Consider the following 19,933-nt stretch of genomic DNA (forward strand, 5'->3'; position numbering starts at 1 on the left):
TTTAATTTTGTACAACTAAAGTTTCTGAACTGAAAGGGTATTTGAACTTTTATCTTTGAATTTTAATTTTTTCCTGGAGATTTCATGAGAAGGCAATTAATTGCCAAAGTTAGAGCAACGATATACTGTTAATATTTTATTAATAGTGTATATTAATGTTATCATTTTACTTAATTGTAGAAATCGCTCATGTGACTAGTCATAATTCTGAATAGGAAATAAAGTAAGTAAATTTAAATCTTTTGAAAAAGATGGCCTTAAATTTAAATTTTTGTTCTTAGTATTAAATATTTTTTTAAATTTTTATTGAAATAATTACAGATTCACATATAGTTTCAAGAAATAATACAGAGAGATTTCTTATAGCTTTTATCCAGTTTCCCCCAGTGGTAACATCTTGCAAAACTATAGTATAATTTCACAACCAGGATGCTGACATTGGTATAACACATTTACCTTATGCAGATTTCCCCAGTTTTACTTCTATTCACTGGTGTGTATATACTGGCATAAATTGTTTTATTATGCTTTGCAAATACTGCAAAGCATTAGCAGCATTAGTGTTTTTACAAATTTAAGGTTTGTGACAACCCTGTGTTGAGAAAGTCTACTGGCACCATCTTTCCAACAGGGTGTGCAAACTTCATGTCTCTGTGTCACGTTTTGGTAGTTCTCATAATATTTTAAGCTTTTCCATTGTTACTACATCTGTTATGGAGGAGCTCTGTCATCAGTGATCTTTGAGGTTACTACTGGAATTGTTTTGGGACATAACAACCACACCTAGATAAGATGGTGAAGTTTTCAACAAATACTGTTTGTGCTGTGACTACTCCACTGACCGGCCTTTCCCCCTATCTGTCCCCTCTCGTTGGATCTCCCCATTCCCTGGCATATAATATTGAAATCAGGCCAATTAATAACCCTATGACGGCCTGTAAGTGTTCAAGTGAAAGGACGAGTCACATGTCTCTCATTGTAAATCAAAAGCTAGAATGAGAATGGCATGTTGAAAGTTGAGACAGGCTGAAACCCAGGCCTTTTGCACCAAAGAGTTGTGAATACAAAGGAAAAGTTCTTGAAGGAAATTAAATGTGCTACTGCAGTGAACACACAAATGATGACAAAGTGAAAGAGTCTTACTGCTGATAAGGAGAAGGTTTTAGTGGTCTCAAGAAAAGATCAAACCAGCCTCAACATTTCCTTAAGCCAAAGCCTAAGCCAGAGCAAGGCCCTAACTCTTCAATTCTATGAAGGTTGAGAGCTGAGAAAGCTACAGAAGAAAAGTTGGAAGCTGGCAGAGGTTGGTTCATGAAGTTTAAGGAAAGAAGCTGTCTCATCTCCATTAACATAAAAGTGCAAGGTAAAGCAGCAAGTGCTGATGGAGAAGCTGCAGCAAGTAATTCAGAAGATCTAGCTAAGATCACTGAAGAAAGTAGTCACACTACACAACATATTTTCAATGTAGAGAAAACAGCCTTATATTCGAGGAAGATGTCATCTAGGACTTTCATAGCTACACAGGAGAAATCAATGCCTGCCTTCAAAGTTTTAAGTACAGGCTAACACTTCCTGGGGTTTAATGCAGCTGGTGACTTGAAGACGAAGCCAATGCTCATTTATCATTCCAAAAATTCTAGGGCCCTTCAGAATTATGCTAAATCTATTCTGCCTGTGCTCTATCAATGGAACAACAAAGTCTGGATGACAGCATATTGTTTACAGTATGCTTACTGAATATTTTAAGCCTACCGTTGAGACCTACTGCTCAGAAAAAAAGATTTCTATCAAAAAATTATTGCTCATTGACAAGGACTTGGTCACAGAAGAGCTCTGATGGAGATGTACAAGGATATTAATGTTGTTATCATGCCTGGTAACATAACATCCATTCTGCAGCACATGGATCAAGGAATTTTGACTTTGAAGTCTAATGATTTACGAAATACATTTTGTAAGACTATAACTGCCACAGAGAGTGATTTCTCTGATGGATCTGGGCAAAATAAACTGAAAATCTTCTGGAAAGGATTCACTATCCTAGATACCATTAAGAACATTCATGATTCATGGGAGATCAAAATATCATTAATAGGAGCTTGGAAGAAGTTCATTCCAACCCTCATGGATGACTTTGAGGTTCAAGACTTCAGTGGAGTAAGTCATTGCAGATGTGGTTGAAATAGCAAGAAAACTAGAAACAGATGCACAGCCTGAAGATGTGACTGAATTGCTGCCATCTCATAAAACTTGGGTGCAGGAGGAGTTGCTTTTTATGGATGAGCAAAGAAAGTAGTTTCTTGACATGACATCTACTCCTGGTGAAGGTGCTTGAACATTGTTGAAATAACAAAGGATGTAGAATGTTATATGAACTTAGTTGATAAAGTGGCAACAGAGTTTGAGAGGACTGACTTTCAATTTTGAAAGAAGTTCCACACTGGGTAAAATGCTATCAAACAGCATCACATGCTACCAAGAATTCTTTTGTTAAAAGACAAGTCAATTGATGTGGCAAATTTTATTGCTATATTACTTTAACAAATTGCCACAGCCAACCCAACCTTCAATAACCACTGCCCTGCATCAGTCGACAGCCATTAACGTTAAGGCAAGACCTTCCACCAGCAAAAAGATTATAACTCACTGAAGGATCAGACGAACATTAGCATTTTTCAGCAATCAAGTATTTTTGAATTAAGGTTTGTACATTGTTTTTGTAGACATAATGCTATTACACTCTCAATAGACTACATAACATAAACATAACTTTATATGCATTAGGAAACGAAGAAATTCATGTGAGTCCGATAGCAGTATCCACTTTATTGCTATATTTGCTTTATTGTGCTCATCTGGAATCAAATCTGCACTATCTTCAAGGTTATGTCTTTATTTAGTCCTATGCAAATTTATCACGGGTGTAGGTTTTTGTATCCATCACTCCAGTTAAGATACAGAATATCTCCGTCACCACAAAGATCACTTGTGGTACATTTTTATCATACCTACCTCTCTCTCCTCCCCCCCAAACTCAGCAACCACTAATCTGTTCTCCATCTCTATATTTTTGGCATTTCAAGAATATTCCATAAACAGAATCACATAGAATATAACCTTTAAGACTTTTTCCCCCACTCAGCATAATTCCTTCAGGATTCATCTCAAGTTGTTGTATCAATAGGTTGCTTTTTATTACAGAGTAGCATTTCATGGTATAGATATAACACAGTTCATTTATACTCAGTGAAGTACATCTGGATATTTTTCTGGCTTTTGGCTATTACAAATACAGTTGCTATACACTGGTGTACAGGCTTTTGTAACCACATGAGTTTTCAATTCTTTGGAGTAAATCCCTATGAGTGCAACTGTTGGATCATATGGCAGTTACATGTTTAGGTTTTTAAGAAAGTGCAAAAACTGTTTTCCAAAGTGGCTCTACCATTTCACATTCCCACTGGCAATGCATGAATAATCCAGTTTTCTCTATATCATCCGCCTAGCATTTGGCACTGTCACTTATTTTTTATTTTAGCCATTCTGATAGGTTAAGTAGTGGTATTTCATTGTGGTTTCAATTTACATTTCCCTAATGACTACCGATGTTGATTATATTTTCCTGTGCTTGTTTGCCATTTGTAGTTCCTCTTTGATGAATGAATGTTCATGTCTTTTCCTCATTTTCTGATTGGAGTTCTTTTTATGTTATGTGATTGGATTTAATTTTAATTAAAAGTATTAGGCTGACCCACTTCAGAGACTTCTAGAGGCAAACTTCAAACTACCCACTAGGGAGAATCCCAAGAAGATTACCAAAGGAAGAGTACTAAATGCTGGGGACAAAGCTCTAGGAAGACCAAAGTAAGAATACCTTCCACGGTGATGCCCACAGCCTTTCCTGACCATAGGCTTAAGGAACAGTTAAGCCCAATGATAAAGTGATAAAAAGGTGAAGAATATTTGAAGTGAAACATATTTCCTTCCATGTGGAGGAACCTCAACCACCAACTACCTACATCTCCTTACTCATTCCTCTCCAGGAAGGAGTGAACTAACTAATCAACTGATATGCTCTAGAAGGAAAACTCAGCTTAGCATGGCATAGTCCTATGCTGTTATGTGCAATGCACAGATTCTGCTCTACATTTTAAAGAGGTAAGCTAGATGTGCCATATGGAGATAAGTACTGTGACCTACTGCTATCTGTATTTGAGGTTCTTTTTGGAAGGCACAGTTTCATGCAGATAAAAGTCACATTATTCACAACTGTATCAGCAATAAAAAGTAATATTCTGATTTCCCATATGCCTTATTTCCTGTATTATTTTTCAATTACTTCAGAACTGGAATTGAAAAGATGGATGTTATTTATTGGACCCTCTTCAAACCTTAGAATACAATTAAAAATATATTATGAGAGCTGATTAATTTTTTATTAAGTATACCTCAGCATATTTATAAGATAAAGTTATTGTCCAAATTTATACCTTAGGTATATATCTACTTCTAAGTCCTAAAACAAATTAAATTTGAAGTATTTTTCCAATCAAAAAGCATAACCTATATCAACATTAAGATTTAAAAATATTTTAATTATATAACTACTACTATCTTTGAAGTTTAAGAACTAGAAAATCTTAAATTCAACTTCACATTGTGCTCTTCATACTTAGAGCTTCAAACACAGAACTGAGTATTAATTAGGTTCATATGGACCTCATTCATGAGGAATTCATGACTGAAGAATCAAAAGGAACTGGATATAGTTACCTCATAGCATGAACTATGAGAATACGATTTTATGAAATCAATACTTTTTAATTCATATATGTATACTTTTTTAAAAACATCATTTTGATATATATAAAGTATCTACATATTTACCAATAAATATTTTCTTTATGTCTCTGAATAATATGGTGTGAATGATTAGCAAAAGCCATTAAAAATTATAATTATAACTTTATAAAATGTGTTTTAAGATTTAAATATGCTACTCAATAAAATCTATTTGGTCAATCCAAATATATGATTTTCTCCTGTTTACCTTAACACACTCCATTCTTAACATTTACATAAATCACTCTAGAAAATAACATATTTAGAAATTTAATTTTTCTATAGTCATGAATAGTTTAAAATACTAGCTTTTCAGATAAATTTAAGAGAAGTTACAGAGCTGAAAGCTATTTTGAAGACTATAACTCAAAATGAATACAAACAACTATGGTATACAATAATTCACAGCACTCTTTACCTGGCTACACCAGCTGATAGCTCAGGTACTACCACTCTTCGACTCCAAGCTACAAGATCCCGCTCCGTGGCTATTTCACTTCTTGGTGCATTGCTGTGCATTTGCCGTACACCTTCAATTTGTCCACTACGCCTTAGTCCTATGTTTGGTGGTGAATGAACCTCTGAGGTAGAACTTATAGAGCCTAAATGGAAAAATTAGTATAGTAAGTTATATTTAGATACATTTCTCCATTAGTTTATAACAGGAAACTATTATGTTCCACATGAAACTTCATATTGTGTCAAATAATTAAACTACCAAATCAGGAACTAAACCATAAGCAAAAGTTCAATGAAAACAAAACATGTTTATTCAGTTGATTAGACAAGTCAATGAATCATAACTATAAATTATTAAGCCCCAAGGATGTAAAATCATTACTTAAAATAAACACTAGGTATTTTTCAAAAAAGTTCATAAGAAGCAAAAACAAACTCAAGGACATTTATAAGTTTGCTTTAACTTGTCTCTTCAAGTTTAATAATATACAACAATAAGGGTGATGAGATGTTCAAGAATGTGGCTTTGACTATGTTTCATAAATTATTGAAAAAACAGATTTTTAAAAATTTTTCTAATGTTTACTATATTAGTAAAATTTAGAAAATATTACATTTACTAATATATAAGTAAAATTGAGAAAATTAGAATTAGAAAAATTTTTCTACATGTTTACTATAATCTGGATTATTATCTATAAATTGAACTCATCTATAAGTTGAAATTTCATATTATGAACTATTTTCTTAGATCATTAAAACCTTGATCACTTTGGCAGCCTAATATTACATTTTACGGATGTTCCACAATTTAATCACTTCTTTACTGTCGGAAGTTTAGAGTTGTTTCAAATCTTTTAATATTTCACTTAAAATAAAATCCCTGCTTACCTCTACTTAAACGGCTGGTATTACTGACACTTGCTTCACCAGAACGTCTCAGGTCTTGCTCCTGTTGTAGTCTTTGAATCATACTGTCCAGTGGGCTGATCTCCTGGTTTGCTTGCTGACTTAAAACTTGGTTCAGTCCTATGCAATACCACACAAAATACTAAGGGATACTTTAGTCACTATTTAAACCATTTTACTCATCAATCTCACTTATAAGTTCAGAATTAAACATAAATTTTGCTTGGGTAAAAGATCTAAAATGATCAATTACAAACAATGGGAGGGGGAAAAAACCCCACTCATCTTAATTTATTAAAAATAATCATGATGAGGATGATTGCTAACTTTTACTAAGTATTTAAAATATTTACCATGACTCAGACACTCATAATCCTTATGGTAATTCAGTTAGTTGGGTACATATTAACTCCACTTTACAGATAAGAAAACCAAAATAACTCTTCAAAGTCATACATCTAGTAAGTAGCAAAAGATTTTCCATTTAGATCATAGTTTCTTTTCAAAAGAAAAACTCACTTTCTCAAAAAAACTTTACTGCCTCATTTGTTCAACAAATTCTTGAGTGTCTACTATGTGTTAGGAACTATGCCAGGTACTGGGCAGCCAGTGGTGAATAAGAAACATCAAGATCCCTGCCCTTCAGGGAACTAACTCCCAATGGGAAAAGCAAACCATAATGCTGCATATAAAATGTATTCTGAGTGTGAAAAAATGGTGTTAAAATAAAGAGGGTGCTGAGAAAGAGAAAGGGGGAAGGAAGAGAAATAGGAACTACCAACGGTTGAGTCAGAAAAGTCAAAGAAGCCCTCTTTGAGAAGGCAGCGTTTGAGCTGAGGCTTGAATTAGTCAGCTATGTGAAGAGCTAGAAAAGGAACACTCCAGATAGAAAGCAAAAGGTACAAAGGTTCTGAAGTATGGAGGAACTTGCTGTATTTTAACCCATCCTACTTTTACAGCATCAACTCTCACCCTCAACTCTCACCCGTACCAGTCATATAGAATCATTTGATTCTTCTACTCTCCTAACAAGAAAATACCTTCACGCTTTCAAACTTTTGAACACACTACTCCCACTTAAAAAATTAAATGAAAAACTTGAACTTATCTTTCAAGCACCAACTAAATGGCTATTTAGCACCAACTATTTCCTCTGTGAAATTTTCTAAACTACCTTTGAAAGAATAAGCTGCTATATCATCTTTCAGTTCCTTAAACAATCTATACATATCTTAGTATTCAGCCAAATACATAGCATAAAGGAAGCAAACTAGTTAGGTTCCCCAAAAGTATGAAGTGTCTTATTTATCTTTATAGTCTCTAAATCTAGTATAATGCTAGGCATTAAAAAATGTTCAATCCTGCTGAATAAATGAAAAAAGTGTGTTATAAAATATATGAAAAATATTACCATGAGAGTAGAGAAGGGAGCAATTAATATCAAATGTGCAGGTATATAAGAGAAGATTTGATCAGGTCAGTTAGGGTGGGCTTAAACTGGGAAGAGAAGGCATCAAGGATATTTTGAAATGAAATAGTATAAGAAAGATACTCAGAAGGCGTAATTATACACATTAAATGCATAACATTTCATTTTAAAAGATAAAACTAAAACTAAATAGATAAAATAACTTCTTCAAGGTCACAAAGCTAAAAAGTAGTAAAAGCAGACAGAGGTAAAAGTTCAAATGTCTATCTATACATGCTTCTTTCCTGGTCATGTTTGAATATTGATGAGTAATCTGGTATAGCTCAAGTTTACAACTGAGGAAGCACATTTAAAGTAGGTTGTCTAGTGTCAATATAACAAAACTGAATTCAAGCCAATTTATTATTACAATACCCAAAATCTGTTTTTACCTATCATAACTCTAAGAGATTTCCCAAAATAAATTTTATTATAGATCTAGATTCGCAAACAGAAATACTATAGTTAGTAATGACACAATTTTTTCAAAAAGTATTTTTGTATTAACTATTTTTGTACTCATTAAGTCTAAAATAGTGACAGAAAAGATTTTTATTCAATTCTGTGAATTAGAACACATTCAATCCGTGGATTAGAATTTTGTGAGTCACTATGAAGCCTTATCATCGCTAGGAGTTCTTTTGTGGATACTAATAACTGGTTATCTATTTCACTTTTATGATCATGCCCACTTTATACAGAAGAAAAAACAATGGACTGGACTGAGAATCAGAGGTGGCGTTAGAGTCTCTGTGATTTCATGATACAATATTGTTACTTTTTCTTCTCTCAACTTTCAGGACTGGAATATCATAGGTACGAGGATTAAATGAGATTTATGAAAGCCCTTTATAAACTATTAAATGGAGAAAAAAAGCAATAATGTTAATATTTAAGTAGCACTAGATTTTAATAAATGAGTCTTTTCCTTATTTTATTTCCCTGAGCCTGCAACTCCAGCCTACATACCTATCTTGAGACCTAGGTACAATCTGATTCTTGCCAGTTTCTCTCCAAAAGACTAAAGACATTTCTCTTAATTTCAGTCCTATGACTAGTATTAATATTCCTCTAATACTGAGACTTCTCCAATATGAACACCTGCCTATATTTCTTGACTACTACTTGTTCTCAAATGCTTTGTGTTCATGCTGTCTTCATGTATTAAGACACATCAGTCTCACACACCCCAGATATTCAAGTATGCTGGACTGCCCTATTCTCTCTACAAGTGGCAGCAGGGATGATTCCTCTCTAATGCTTCTCCTAACCCTACATTCTAAGTGGTAACGGTTAATTCCAAGAGTAGCCCTTTTCTATCCAATATGTCCATCTTCATTGCAATTTTATGCTCAATCCTTTAAGAAAAATAAGATGTGGGTTTGCTACAATGCAATCAGATTGATTTTTCTGTGCTGCTTACAGAATATAAATTTAGTTTTAGAAGTTCCAGGCCGGGCGTGGTGGCTCACGCCTGTAATCCTAGCACTCTGGGAGGCCGAGGCGGGTAGATCGCTCAAGGTCGGGTGTTCTAGAAGTTCCTCATCACAACATCTACTTAAAGATTTTGTCTGTTACAGCAGAGTCTAGGACTTAAAATATTTTCGTAAGTATTTTTCTAGTCTAAAATATAACAGAAAGATTCATAATGACAAAAGTGGTTTAATCTTCTTTATAGAACCTCTCCATTATTTTAATTTAATAAAGTGGTTCTACATTTCTTGTCAAAGGGGACAGAGGGCCAGATACAGTGGCTCACTCCTATAATCCCAGCACTTTGGGAGGCCAAGGCGGGAGGATCACTTGAAGCCAGGAGTTCGAGACCAGCCTGGGCAACATAGCCCAGGGAGACCTTGTCTCTAAAAAAAAAAATAATAAAAAAGTTAGCAGTGTGTGGTGGCATGTCCCTGTAATCCTAGCTATTCCGGTGGCTGGGGCAGGAGGATTGCTTGAGCCTAGGAGTTCAAGATTATAGTGAGCTATGATTGTAACACTGTGCTCCAAACTGAGTGACAGACTGGCCCCCGTCTCTTAAAAAAAAAAAAAAAAAGGAGGGAGGAGGGAGAGGAGGAGTCTATAGATTCTATGTCCCTTTTAATTCCCATCCAATTCTTCAATGAATTTAACTTTCATCCTCCATTACATTTCACGAAAACCACTCAACAATTTTCATCCCTATCTTACTTTTTATAAACCTTTGAAAATGTATCACTTCTTAAACAATCTTCCATTTGAATAGGCCACCTAGTCTTTGTCTCTCACATCATACTATTATTCCCCTTAATAATATTCATCATAATTTTTAAGTAAGCATTTGTTTATAACTGTGTATATTAATCTACCTAACCCACTCCAAGAGTGCAAGATTGTTTGTTTCTATTAAATACCCATGGCTTAGCAGATGTCAGGAGCAGAAGAGTTTGTCACTAAATGTCACTGAATGAATAGTAAATGAATTGATTTATCTCATACCAAATACAGAAACTCTTATTAGTCACTAGGGGTTATAAATAGATATAAACCAAAACTACTGCTTTAACTCTCCAATGTTCCTTAACTACCTTGTAATTTTTAAGCTTTGTCAAAGACTTTAGAAAAGTATAAAGCAATACTTTTACTTTTCATTTGCTTAAAACAATTGAAGACAATGTTTTCTTTAATTGGCAATTTTAACATTTCAATGGAAAAAAGAAAATTTGGTTATCTCTGAAAATGAGCACCTACCTGAAGAAGTTACTCCCATCTGAGGGATGAGTTGCTCCTCCCTGCAATTTTCACGGCCAGGAACTAATCTCTGATATCTTGATGGATGAGGATTACCATCAACATCAACCAAAAATGGAGGAGGCATAAGATGAGGTGCTTGCTGAGTCTGTTCATCTAATACAAAATTGTTGGCATCACGGATAAGTGGCCGATAATCACTATGAAAGAACATCTGATCTGCAATCTGTAAAAAGAAAAGTCCATAAAAGACAGGAAAAATAAAAATTTATCACTGTTGATAAAAATCTACATCTCTGATAAGAAAAAAATATGGTAAAAATCTACATCTCTAATGAGAAACAAATGTTAATATTTAATACAAATCATGGTATTAAGCAATAATTAAAAATATTTCCTGGAATTAATTATAAACAGGTATTTATATTTTCTACACTATTTTAAGATCAGAAAAGTATGTGCTTTAAATTTTCTCTGAAACAAGGATGAGACTGTATATACAGTAGTTCCCTCTCATCCACAGTTTAATTTTCTGCAGTTTCAGTTACCCACAGTCACCCAGGGTCTGAAAATATTAGATGGAAAACTCCAGAACAAACAACTCGTAAGTCCTAAACTGTGTGCTGTTCTGAAATCTCATGCCGTCCTTCGTGGGACATGAATCATCCCTTTGTCCAGTGTATCCACACTCTCTGTATACACTACCCACAGTAACTATACAGGAAAAATATAGTGTATGTACGGTTCAGTACTATCTGTGGTTTCAGGCATCCACTGGGGGCATTCAAATATATCCTCTGTGGGTAAGGGGGACTACTGCATTAAAAAACTACCATTAAAAATAAGCTATTCAGGCCAGCGCAGTGGCTCATGCCTGTAATCCTAGCACTCTGGGAGGCCGAGGCAGGAGGATCAATCGAAGTCAGGAGTTCAAGACCAGCCTGAGCAAGAGTGAGATCCCTTCTCTACTAAAAAATAGAAAGAAATTATATGGACAGCTAAAAATATATATAGAAAAATTAGCCGGGCATAGTCCCAGCTACTCGGGAGGCTGAGGCAGTAGGATCGCTTGAGCCCAGGAGTTTGAGATTGCTGTGAGCTAGGCAGACGCCATGGCACTCTAGTCCGGGCAACAGAGTGAGACTCTGTCTCAAAAAAAAAAAGAAAAGCTATTCAATATTAGATTTAAAATTAAATGGTAAAATAAAATCTAGGCATAAATCAGTCAATAGTACTTTTACTTTCAGAGAACTACCATGCTTTATCTTAAATCCCTAGTAAGCATGATTGATGTAATATTAATGTAAAATATTAACTTAAGATTTTCTAAGAATAACCATTTTCTCTAAATTTTTTAAGATAATATAAAATTATTAATATGAACTTAACCCTGACACATCTGTAACTTCAAAATTTTATTAATTTGGAATTTCTTAAACTAAATTATAAACTACTCCATTTTTACTATCTTAACCTTTTATATCACTCCACCACAAGTAATTTAAATCTTTTAGTCACTAATCTTAATGACACAGTCTTTAATTGCTGGATGTGGTGAAACCACCTGTAATTCTAGCTACTCTGGGGTTGAGACCAGAATATTGCTTGAGGCCAGGAGTCCAGGCCAGCCTAGGCAAAATAGCAAGACACCTATCTCAAAAATTAAAAAAAAAAGAGAGAGAGACAAGGTCTTTAATAGAAAACATTAGCTAGCTACCATCAGTAGGTTATACAGCTTTGAGAACCACGTAAAAGTCACAGATTTGTACTCTAGATAAATACATATTGTCTATGTAAATAAAACATTTTATATCATTTCAAAGAGCCATACTATAGACAACACCTTCTATCCCCAGCTTATATACCCCAAGTAAAGAACTCCCATCAAAATTGCTCTAGTTGGCTAAGTAAAAAGTTATTCCTTCCAAAATATATATTTATTCTATAATGTCTGTTACAAAAAAGTGAGATTTAACAACTCCTGTCTTCCTCTTCCTTTCTAAAACATAAGTCTCCAAACTATTTAAAATATGATTCTTCAAACTTCATGTTGAATGCAAAAACGTTGATGCCTATCCACTCAAAAAAAAAATTAAATAAATAAATAAATAAATACAACCCCTACACATCCACGGATTAAAGAAATAAGAACATTATGTATGTTCATCATACTGTACCTTGTCATATTTGCTACTAGACCCAAAGCCAAATATTAAAAGATGTCCATGAGAGTCTGTGCATGCAAAATGCTGACCATCAGGAGAGCATTTGCAGTCAAATACTGCACCATGTCCTTGGCCTTCAATCTGAAATATATTTAATCAATAATAAGAAAATTGCCATTACAATATAAAGAACTGGTCACTACTGTTACTATAATTTTATGATAAAAGATGTATAAGTGTACATCCTAATGAAGTGAAGATTAAATACAACATAGTACAGTAATAAAATTTGTGGGTATTTATGAAAAGTGTCAGATTCACAGCTTTAAAAAACAAAATATCCACAGACCAGACACAATTCAGGAAATAAAGAACATCAATCTCCCCCACCCATAAAATTCTGCTTCACGTTTTAAACCCAGATTTAAAATGTAATTGAGCCTTACATTCCATCTATCTCCATTCAATCACACCCTTTCTACAAAGGCTGGTGACGTAGCCAACTGTAGCGATTTTTTGGTTAACTCTTGGAAGTAGTAGCCAGAGATCACATGACACTGAATTTTATTCTCTTTGGTAATAAATTCCCTAGTGGTCTGACTCATCTTTTAAATGGTGAATTTCAAAGGTTAAAGAAAAGGTTTTTTTTACCTGATAATTGTTTTCTGTTTTCCAGTTCCATTAATCCAGAACGAATGGGTTTCTCCCTGCAACCTGTCAATCAAACAGAGGTGGCCAATCACCACTCTGAATTTTTTGCTCTCAGTGATTCTTCAGACTATGTTCCAGTTGAAAACTTCTTTAGCAGTTCTGAAAGAGGTAAAAATTCTACCCTATCTAAAGCACATCTAGGGACTGAATTTCAGAAACAACTAAAATAGGGAGCTGACTCCCTAACAAATAACAACTAAGGATGATTTCACAAATGCGATTGGATGTCTGGATTAGCAGAATCGGAACACACACACATTATCAGGTAAGAAATACCTCCTTTCTGTTCCGGTATCCACTGATCTAGAACAAATTGAGTTTTATTAGTAATATCCCAGGAAATGCTTGGAAAAGAGAAAAGTGGTAATTCCCTTTCTTTGGTATTAAAAATCTGGCATAAGGATGGATGTACAGTTCACTAAATACAGAACTGAGTTAAAATTCAGAAGAAGAACAGTTGATTTCTCATAAGGTTTGCACTTTGGTCAAAAGAGAAAATATCACTACAAAAGGAAGGGTTCTGTCTAAGAAGTTAGTATAATACCACAAATGGGATTGCCTCAAAAAGAAAACTACCTTTCCCTTTGGCTTAAAGAAAAGAAGAAATGTGTATAATCGTGCTTATTAATGCTGTTTTGGATGATGGTAATAACAGAAAAGAAAGTACAGCTTTTCTTAAAATGTAATCATATTAAACTAGTAAACTAATGTCTGATACACACAAAAACGTATCATAAAAGTAAGAAAATGAATCATAAGTGAAACAGGATTATTTCTTGGGTATGAAGAAAGTTGGAGGATGATAAGATAGCAGAGGAAGATAACTAATTCCAAGTCTGCATTAAAACAATTCAAAACCAAGAAAGAACAGAACCATTTCTTCAGATTAACATAAGGGCATACATAAGATTAGCAGCCATACAGCTAGCTAGGCATTTGTCAAAAATGAAAGACAGTAAGTAGAAACATCAGGATTTAAGTCCTTATTTTTTAATGTGTTCCTAGTCAAATGAGAAGTTACATGACTGTTATAAATAAGTAACCATATGAAAAAAGTAGACCTCTAAATAGACTTTTTTACATCAAAAACTCAAAATTAAAGAATTGAATTTCCTTAGCCATGTTTTGTTAGATGATTTATCTCAGTTCACTCACAATTGCACAGAAGGCAAGAGAAAACAAAAAAGCAACTACTTTATAAATCTACCCTAATATATGTTTTCAGAACTGTAATACTATTCTAAGTCTAAAATTACAATTTTAAGTACATAGTAGTACAGAGGAAGAGACCTGAAAGTAGTCAAACTCAGCAATGACAAAGAAAATCTGATAAATGTTCATAAGCACAGCATCCTTCATGTGATGTTTAAACAATCTTATTCTACATTTTCGGGGTAGAGGGAAGGGGAACTAATCAACCCTATGCCCATATTATTTACTAATGTTGCCACATTTACAATTAGTAGATCTCTAAAAGAATCTTTTAGGAGAGTTGAAACTTACAAAGTTCTAAAAAAGCAAAGAAAAAAGTAACAATCATATTTAAAATCCCTATGTGTCCTATATGACACATTCCATTGTGAATATGGCAAGATGGTATCAATTTTCTTGTTGTATGGCATCTTGTTTAACTCCAAAGTTACTTTTATACAGAGGAAATGAATACATTTCAATAGTATCAGAAAAAAGGAAAAGTATATTATTTGGATTAATGTTCATTAAAGGCACTGAAAGAATTTGCTTTACTCATGAGCCAATTAGAAAGGTGCTTCTAACCTTATTAAGTAAAAAACTAAGTTTTATCTTTATTAACAGCTCCTCAGATAATAAACACCCATACCTATAAAATGTAGAGTAGGCTTTCTAAACAGTTGATGATACAAAGTAGGAAAGATTTTACTTTCCCTATGTAAATAAAAATACCCCAGTTATTTTAACAACATATAATATGATTAAGCCAACCAGGAAAAAAAATTAAATATTCCTCTCTAAAAAGGATTTCATCTTTTTAAACCAGGATCAAAGTATTTATAAGAAGGAATTCTCAAAGCAAAAATTTAATAACGAAGGCATTATTTGAATATATACATGTAACTAGAAAGCAATGAGGTTTACCTTCAAAATCCAAAAGAAAGAAAATGTCCTCTCTATCCTTTTCAAAGGTATATAAGCCTATCATAAAATTAAATGTACTGCACAGCAAGAGAATGAGTCAATGTAAACTTTAACACAGTATACAGCTTATGCTAGCACTTACTGCATGCTGTACTAAAATAATTAGAAAACAGAGTAAAATTAATAAGTAATAAATTTTCAAAATAAGTGCATTTTAGATGAACTTTTCCTCTAATAAAATCAAGTATGCTTGTATGTTACTTGGGACACATGTAAATAAAGATCACATAATAAAACTCATATACATTAAATACCAATAAGGAATAGCTGAGATAATCCATGAGCTAGTATATACCAGTAACAGCAAAAATTTTAAAAAGAATAAGAGTTTAAGAAAAAAAGATATATTCAGCAATTATGATAAAGGATTTTGTTTTATTTTTTAAAGTAAGCAACAAGAGAATCAGACATGTTAAAATAATGACTCCTTCACTAGAAAACTCTCATACTCACTAAAGAATTCTAGACATATTACCAAAAAGTAGTATAACATAGTTATAGTTTAGAAATTTTTACTGAACTTAAAAAAAATTAACTTACTACAAAAAATTTTGAGTTAAAAGCTTCAATAATGATAGAATTATTACATTTAAGGAAGAATACTGGTAGCGTTTCTGAGGGAGGATACTATGCACAACTTCTAACATAATTTTTATGAAGCTGAAAGATGAATAATTAAAGCAAACAGAGGAATGAAGTCTAAGACCCAAACAAACTCTCCAACAGAAATGGGCAAAATCAAGTAATCTCTCTGTGGAACGACAGAGATAATTTAAATGATCACTGGAGTCCTGCCTAGTTTTAAAATCCTATCATCTGATGTTCAGGAATCAGGAAGGCTTGTTGAAAAAAGTGGATAAATCTGGAAATGAAGTATATTAAAAGCACTAGAATGCAGATTCCAGGGTTTAAATTAATCACAAGGAACATAAACACACACACACACACACACACACACACACACACACAGAGCTGAATATGGGATGTACTTCTAGAAGACCTCAACACAAAGTAGGAAGGTTAAAAATACGGGCTGTCTAAGGCAGAATCCTCCTCTTATGGAATCATTTCAATTCTATAACCAAGGTCACGTTTTGTCTTATTAAACATACCACTGATTAGAAGAAAGCATCTTACCTAGAAAATACTACAAAATTTTAAATTATGCATCTTTTAAAATATCCTAAAATTTTTATGAGGTGTACTCATGTCTTCCATACAACCATTAATAACAACATCGTTGTCCAGGTCACCCAGACTCAACACTCTAAACATTAAATCTTTCCTCTCTGTCACTCTCCAGCCCCAATCCCTGTGTCAGTCAGAAACCACCAAGTCTTATATTAACGTTTTCTTCACAAATTCCCTACTACCCACTCCTACAATTTTTCATTATGACTTCACTGACTAAAGTAGTTCTCCTTATACCTGAAATACTACTACTGGCAAACAAACTGTTTTCCTCTTATCTTCTAGACTATCCTATGATTTACTTATATATGCTTATGAAATCATTTGAGGCCAGCAACAATCCATCTATGTTTTTGTCTTATCATCATTTCCAAAATCTATTCCAAACAAACTTTCTAAGTTACTGTATGAACATGTCTTAATATTTACCTTGTTGCTTACAATGGTCCTCTTACTTAAAAAATTCATTCTCCTCAATGACTTAATTCCTATTTATCTTTCAAGGCATAGTTGCGATTCTTCTTCCTCAACAAAACTTTCTCTGGCCGGGCGCGGTGGCTCACGCCTGTAATCCTAGCACTCTGGGAGGCCGAGGCGGGCGGATCGCTCAAGGTCAGGAGTTCGAGACCAGCCTGAGCAAGAGTGAGACCCCGTCTCTACTAAAAATAGAAAGAAATTATATGGACAACTAAAATATATATATACAAAAAAATTAGCCGGGCATGGTGGCGCATGCCTGTAGTCCCAGCTACTCGGGAGGCTGAGGCAGTAGGATCGCTTAAGCCCAGGAGATTGAGGTTGCTGTGAGCTAGACTGACGCCACGGCACTCACTCTAGCCCGGGCAACAGAGTGAGACTCTGTCTCAAAAAAAAAAAAAAACAACAAAACTTTCTCTGATCATCCACCCTGAAGTGATCCCTACACCCTAACACAGTAATTGTGTTTCTATTTGTTATGCTATCATTTGAGACTATTTATCTCTTAAGGTATATTTTGTATATTTTATCTCCCCAACTTAACTCTAAGCTGACTAAAAACAAGGACCATGTCTTATGCTTCCTTGCAGTCCTCATATTTTGTGCATAACACAAAATAAACACACTCAAATATTTGCTAATCAAAATATCTTAATCTGCATGTTTATACTATGTATAATTTTACATACTTTCCCTTTTAATCATCAAATCTCAAATACCCTTGTGATTGTGCGTCATGGAGTATATCAAAGAATTACTAGATAAAAGTAATTCACCAAATATAAAACAGTATGACAAGCTAGAGAGACAAATTCACATTCATGACAACAAATTTTAAAATATCTTGTCTTTGGTACCAAGATATGCATAAAAAGAGATAGACTCTAAAGAACTCCAGAACTTGAAAGAAAGTGACAATAACTAAAGTTTATGACCAGAAGATTGAAGGTAATTCCTTACCCAAAGAAGATGAAACAAGGACTGGAAGTATCAGAGAGTCCTTTTAACACACAGAGTATAGATATATGACATTATCTTGTTAGATGATAATAGACTGATAGAGAGAGAGAGAGAGAGAGAGAGAAAGAAAGACTCTTGAAATCCTGATTCATAAGTGATAACACAATATGAGATATACCTATTTTGAGCTTCTCTTTCTCCCTTTCCTAGATACATACAGCTACAATCATTTGAAACTAAAGTACAGGTCACACTGAGAACATGTTAATATCAAAAGAAGTATGTATGTTCGAAAATTCTAGGTGGTAGATTGGCAGCCTCTGCTCGTTTGGAACGTTGCAAGGAGAAATATATTGTTCTGGATTAGTGGACACTGGAACTTTTTTTTTTTTAAATCTCTTAAGTAAAAGAAAGGTTAAAAGAACAGTTATAAAAATAAGAAAAACTTTTTCTTAAATAAAAACTGTTATTTGGAATTTACCCATGAAACAACAAAAGTAAAGCAAAAACCAAATTCAGTAAAACCACTTTCTAGCAAGAGACATATTGCATTCTTCAACTGAAATCAAAACCAGACACGAGGCAACAAACTACAGCTTTGAATAACATGACAGAAATAGAAAGATATGGAGAGAGAGACAGAGACACAGCTAGGGCTATAGAGAAAAAAAGAGAGCAAGAGAGATAAAGCAAAAGTGCCAGAGACATGAGGAAAGCTATTAAACATGGGGGTCTACAAATCCCACTCCTAACATCTTTTATTTACTACTGATTATTCAAACAGTCTAGTACTAAGAAACGTGAAAGTCTTTTTTCAAATTAATTTAATACTCATTTAGTTTAACGTGTAGTGAAAACTTAGCTGTACTGTGATAATTTAATGAAAAGAAGGCCATAAAACAACTTTGTATTTAGGAATACTTAAGGTTATAGTAAACTTTTAAACTTGCCTATACCTCTTTCAGGGAATGGGAGTATTAAAAGGCCCTCAACATCAGTCCAGAGAGTTTGCACACATTTTCAAGTTATTTCTGGGAATAATTTGTCCACCGTTAGCATTTCATTGGAGTATAGAGCCTTTAAAGTTTAGAGTAACTCTCATCAAAACAAAACTATACTGATGTTTATTTCCTGTCAATGCCAAACAAATACAGGCTTACTAAGTTATACCCAACTAGTTTGGAACATTCTTAATATAAACTACTTGTTTCAATAAAATATCCAAATATATACTACTTAAAACCTGAATATTAAAGCTATATAAGAACTGTTCAGCTGAAAGAGAGAGAAATAACTGACATGGTTTTTAGAAGAACGTCGACAAATATTTAATGCCTAGAATTTAGGTTTTGGGGTATATTGTTTTTAAGAAAAAAGTTATCTAATGTTTATAATTTTCTCCAAAATATTTTCTCTGGCTTCCTTCCCTGGTTCACTTAAAATTTAAAAAAAAAAAAAAAAAAAAAAAAATCAACAACAACCCAGAAAGGCTATTCTAATAAACGCTTTTTAAAAATTTTATTCTTAGTTACAGTTGAGAAAACAGTGGGGAGGGAGAGTATAAGGGATAGACTGTCTATTCCATTTCATGCTCTGTGCTGGCCTCTTTTAAAACATCACCTTATTTGTTATATACTTTTTACAAGTAATAAAAATAAACCTAGCACCTACCCTCTAACTGCTTTTATCATTCAGATCCTCTATTAGGATGAAAGCTACAGGCTGGCACAGTGGCTTACACCTGTTATCCTAGTACTCTGGGAGGCTGAGGCACGAGGATCCCTTGAGCTAAGGAGCTAAAGACTAGCTTAAGCAGGAGTAAGATCTCATTTCTACTAAAAGTAGAAAAATT

At 33.7% G+C, this 19,933-nt stretch overlaps 1 protein-coding gene across 1 annotated transcript in view; it reads right to left on the minus strand.

The window, feature by feature from the left end:
• PHIP (pleckstrin homology domain interacting protein) overlaps nucleotides 1–19,933 on the minus strand; it is a 123,761-nt gene that overhangs the window by 45,534 nt on the left and 58,294 nt on the right. The window contains exons 16-19 of the mRNA XM_069488863.1: nucleotides 12,580–12,708; nucleotides 10,403–10,628; nucleotides 6,193–6,330; nucleotides 5,261–5,444 (exon numbers count right to left, since the gene is read on the minus strand). Of these exons, the coding sequence (XP_069344964.1) occupies nucleotides 5,261–5,444; nucleotides 6,193–6,330; nucleotides 10,403–10,628; nucleotides 12,580–12,708 (677 nt within the window). The remainder of the gene's footprint in view (nucleotides 1–5,260; nucleotides 5,445–6,192; nucleotides 6,331–10,402; nucleotides 10,629–12,579; nucleotides 12,709–19,933) is intronic.

This window comes from Eulemur rufifrons, chromosome 15 (genome assembly GCF_041146395.1).
Source record: "Eulemur rufifrons isolate Redbay chromosome 15, OSU_ERuf_1, whole genome shotgun sequence".
NCBI lineage: Eukaryota > Metazoa > Chordata > Mammalia > Primates > Lemuridae > Eulemur > Eulemur rufifrons.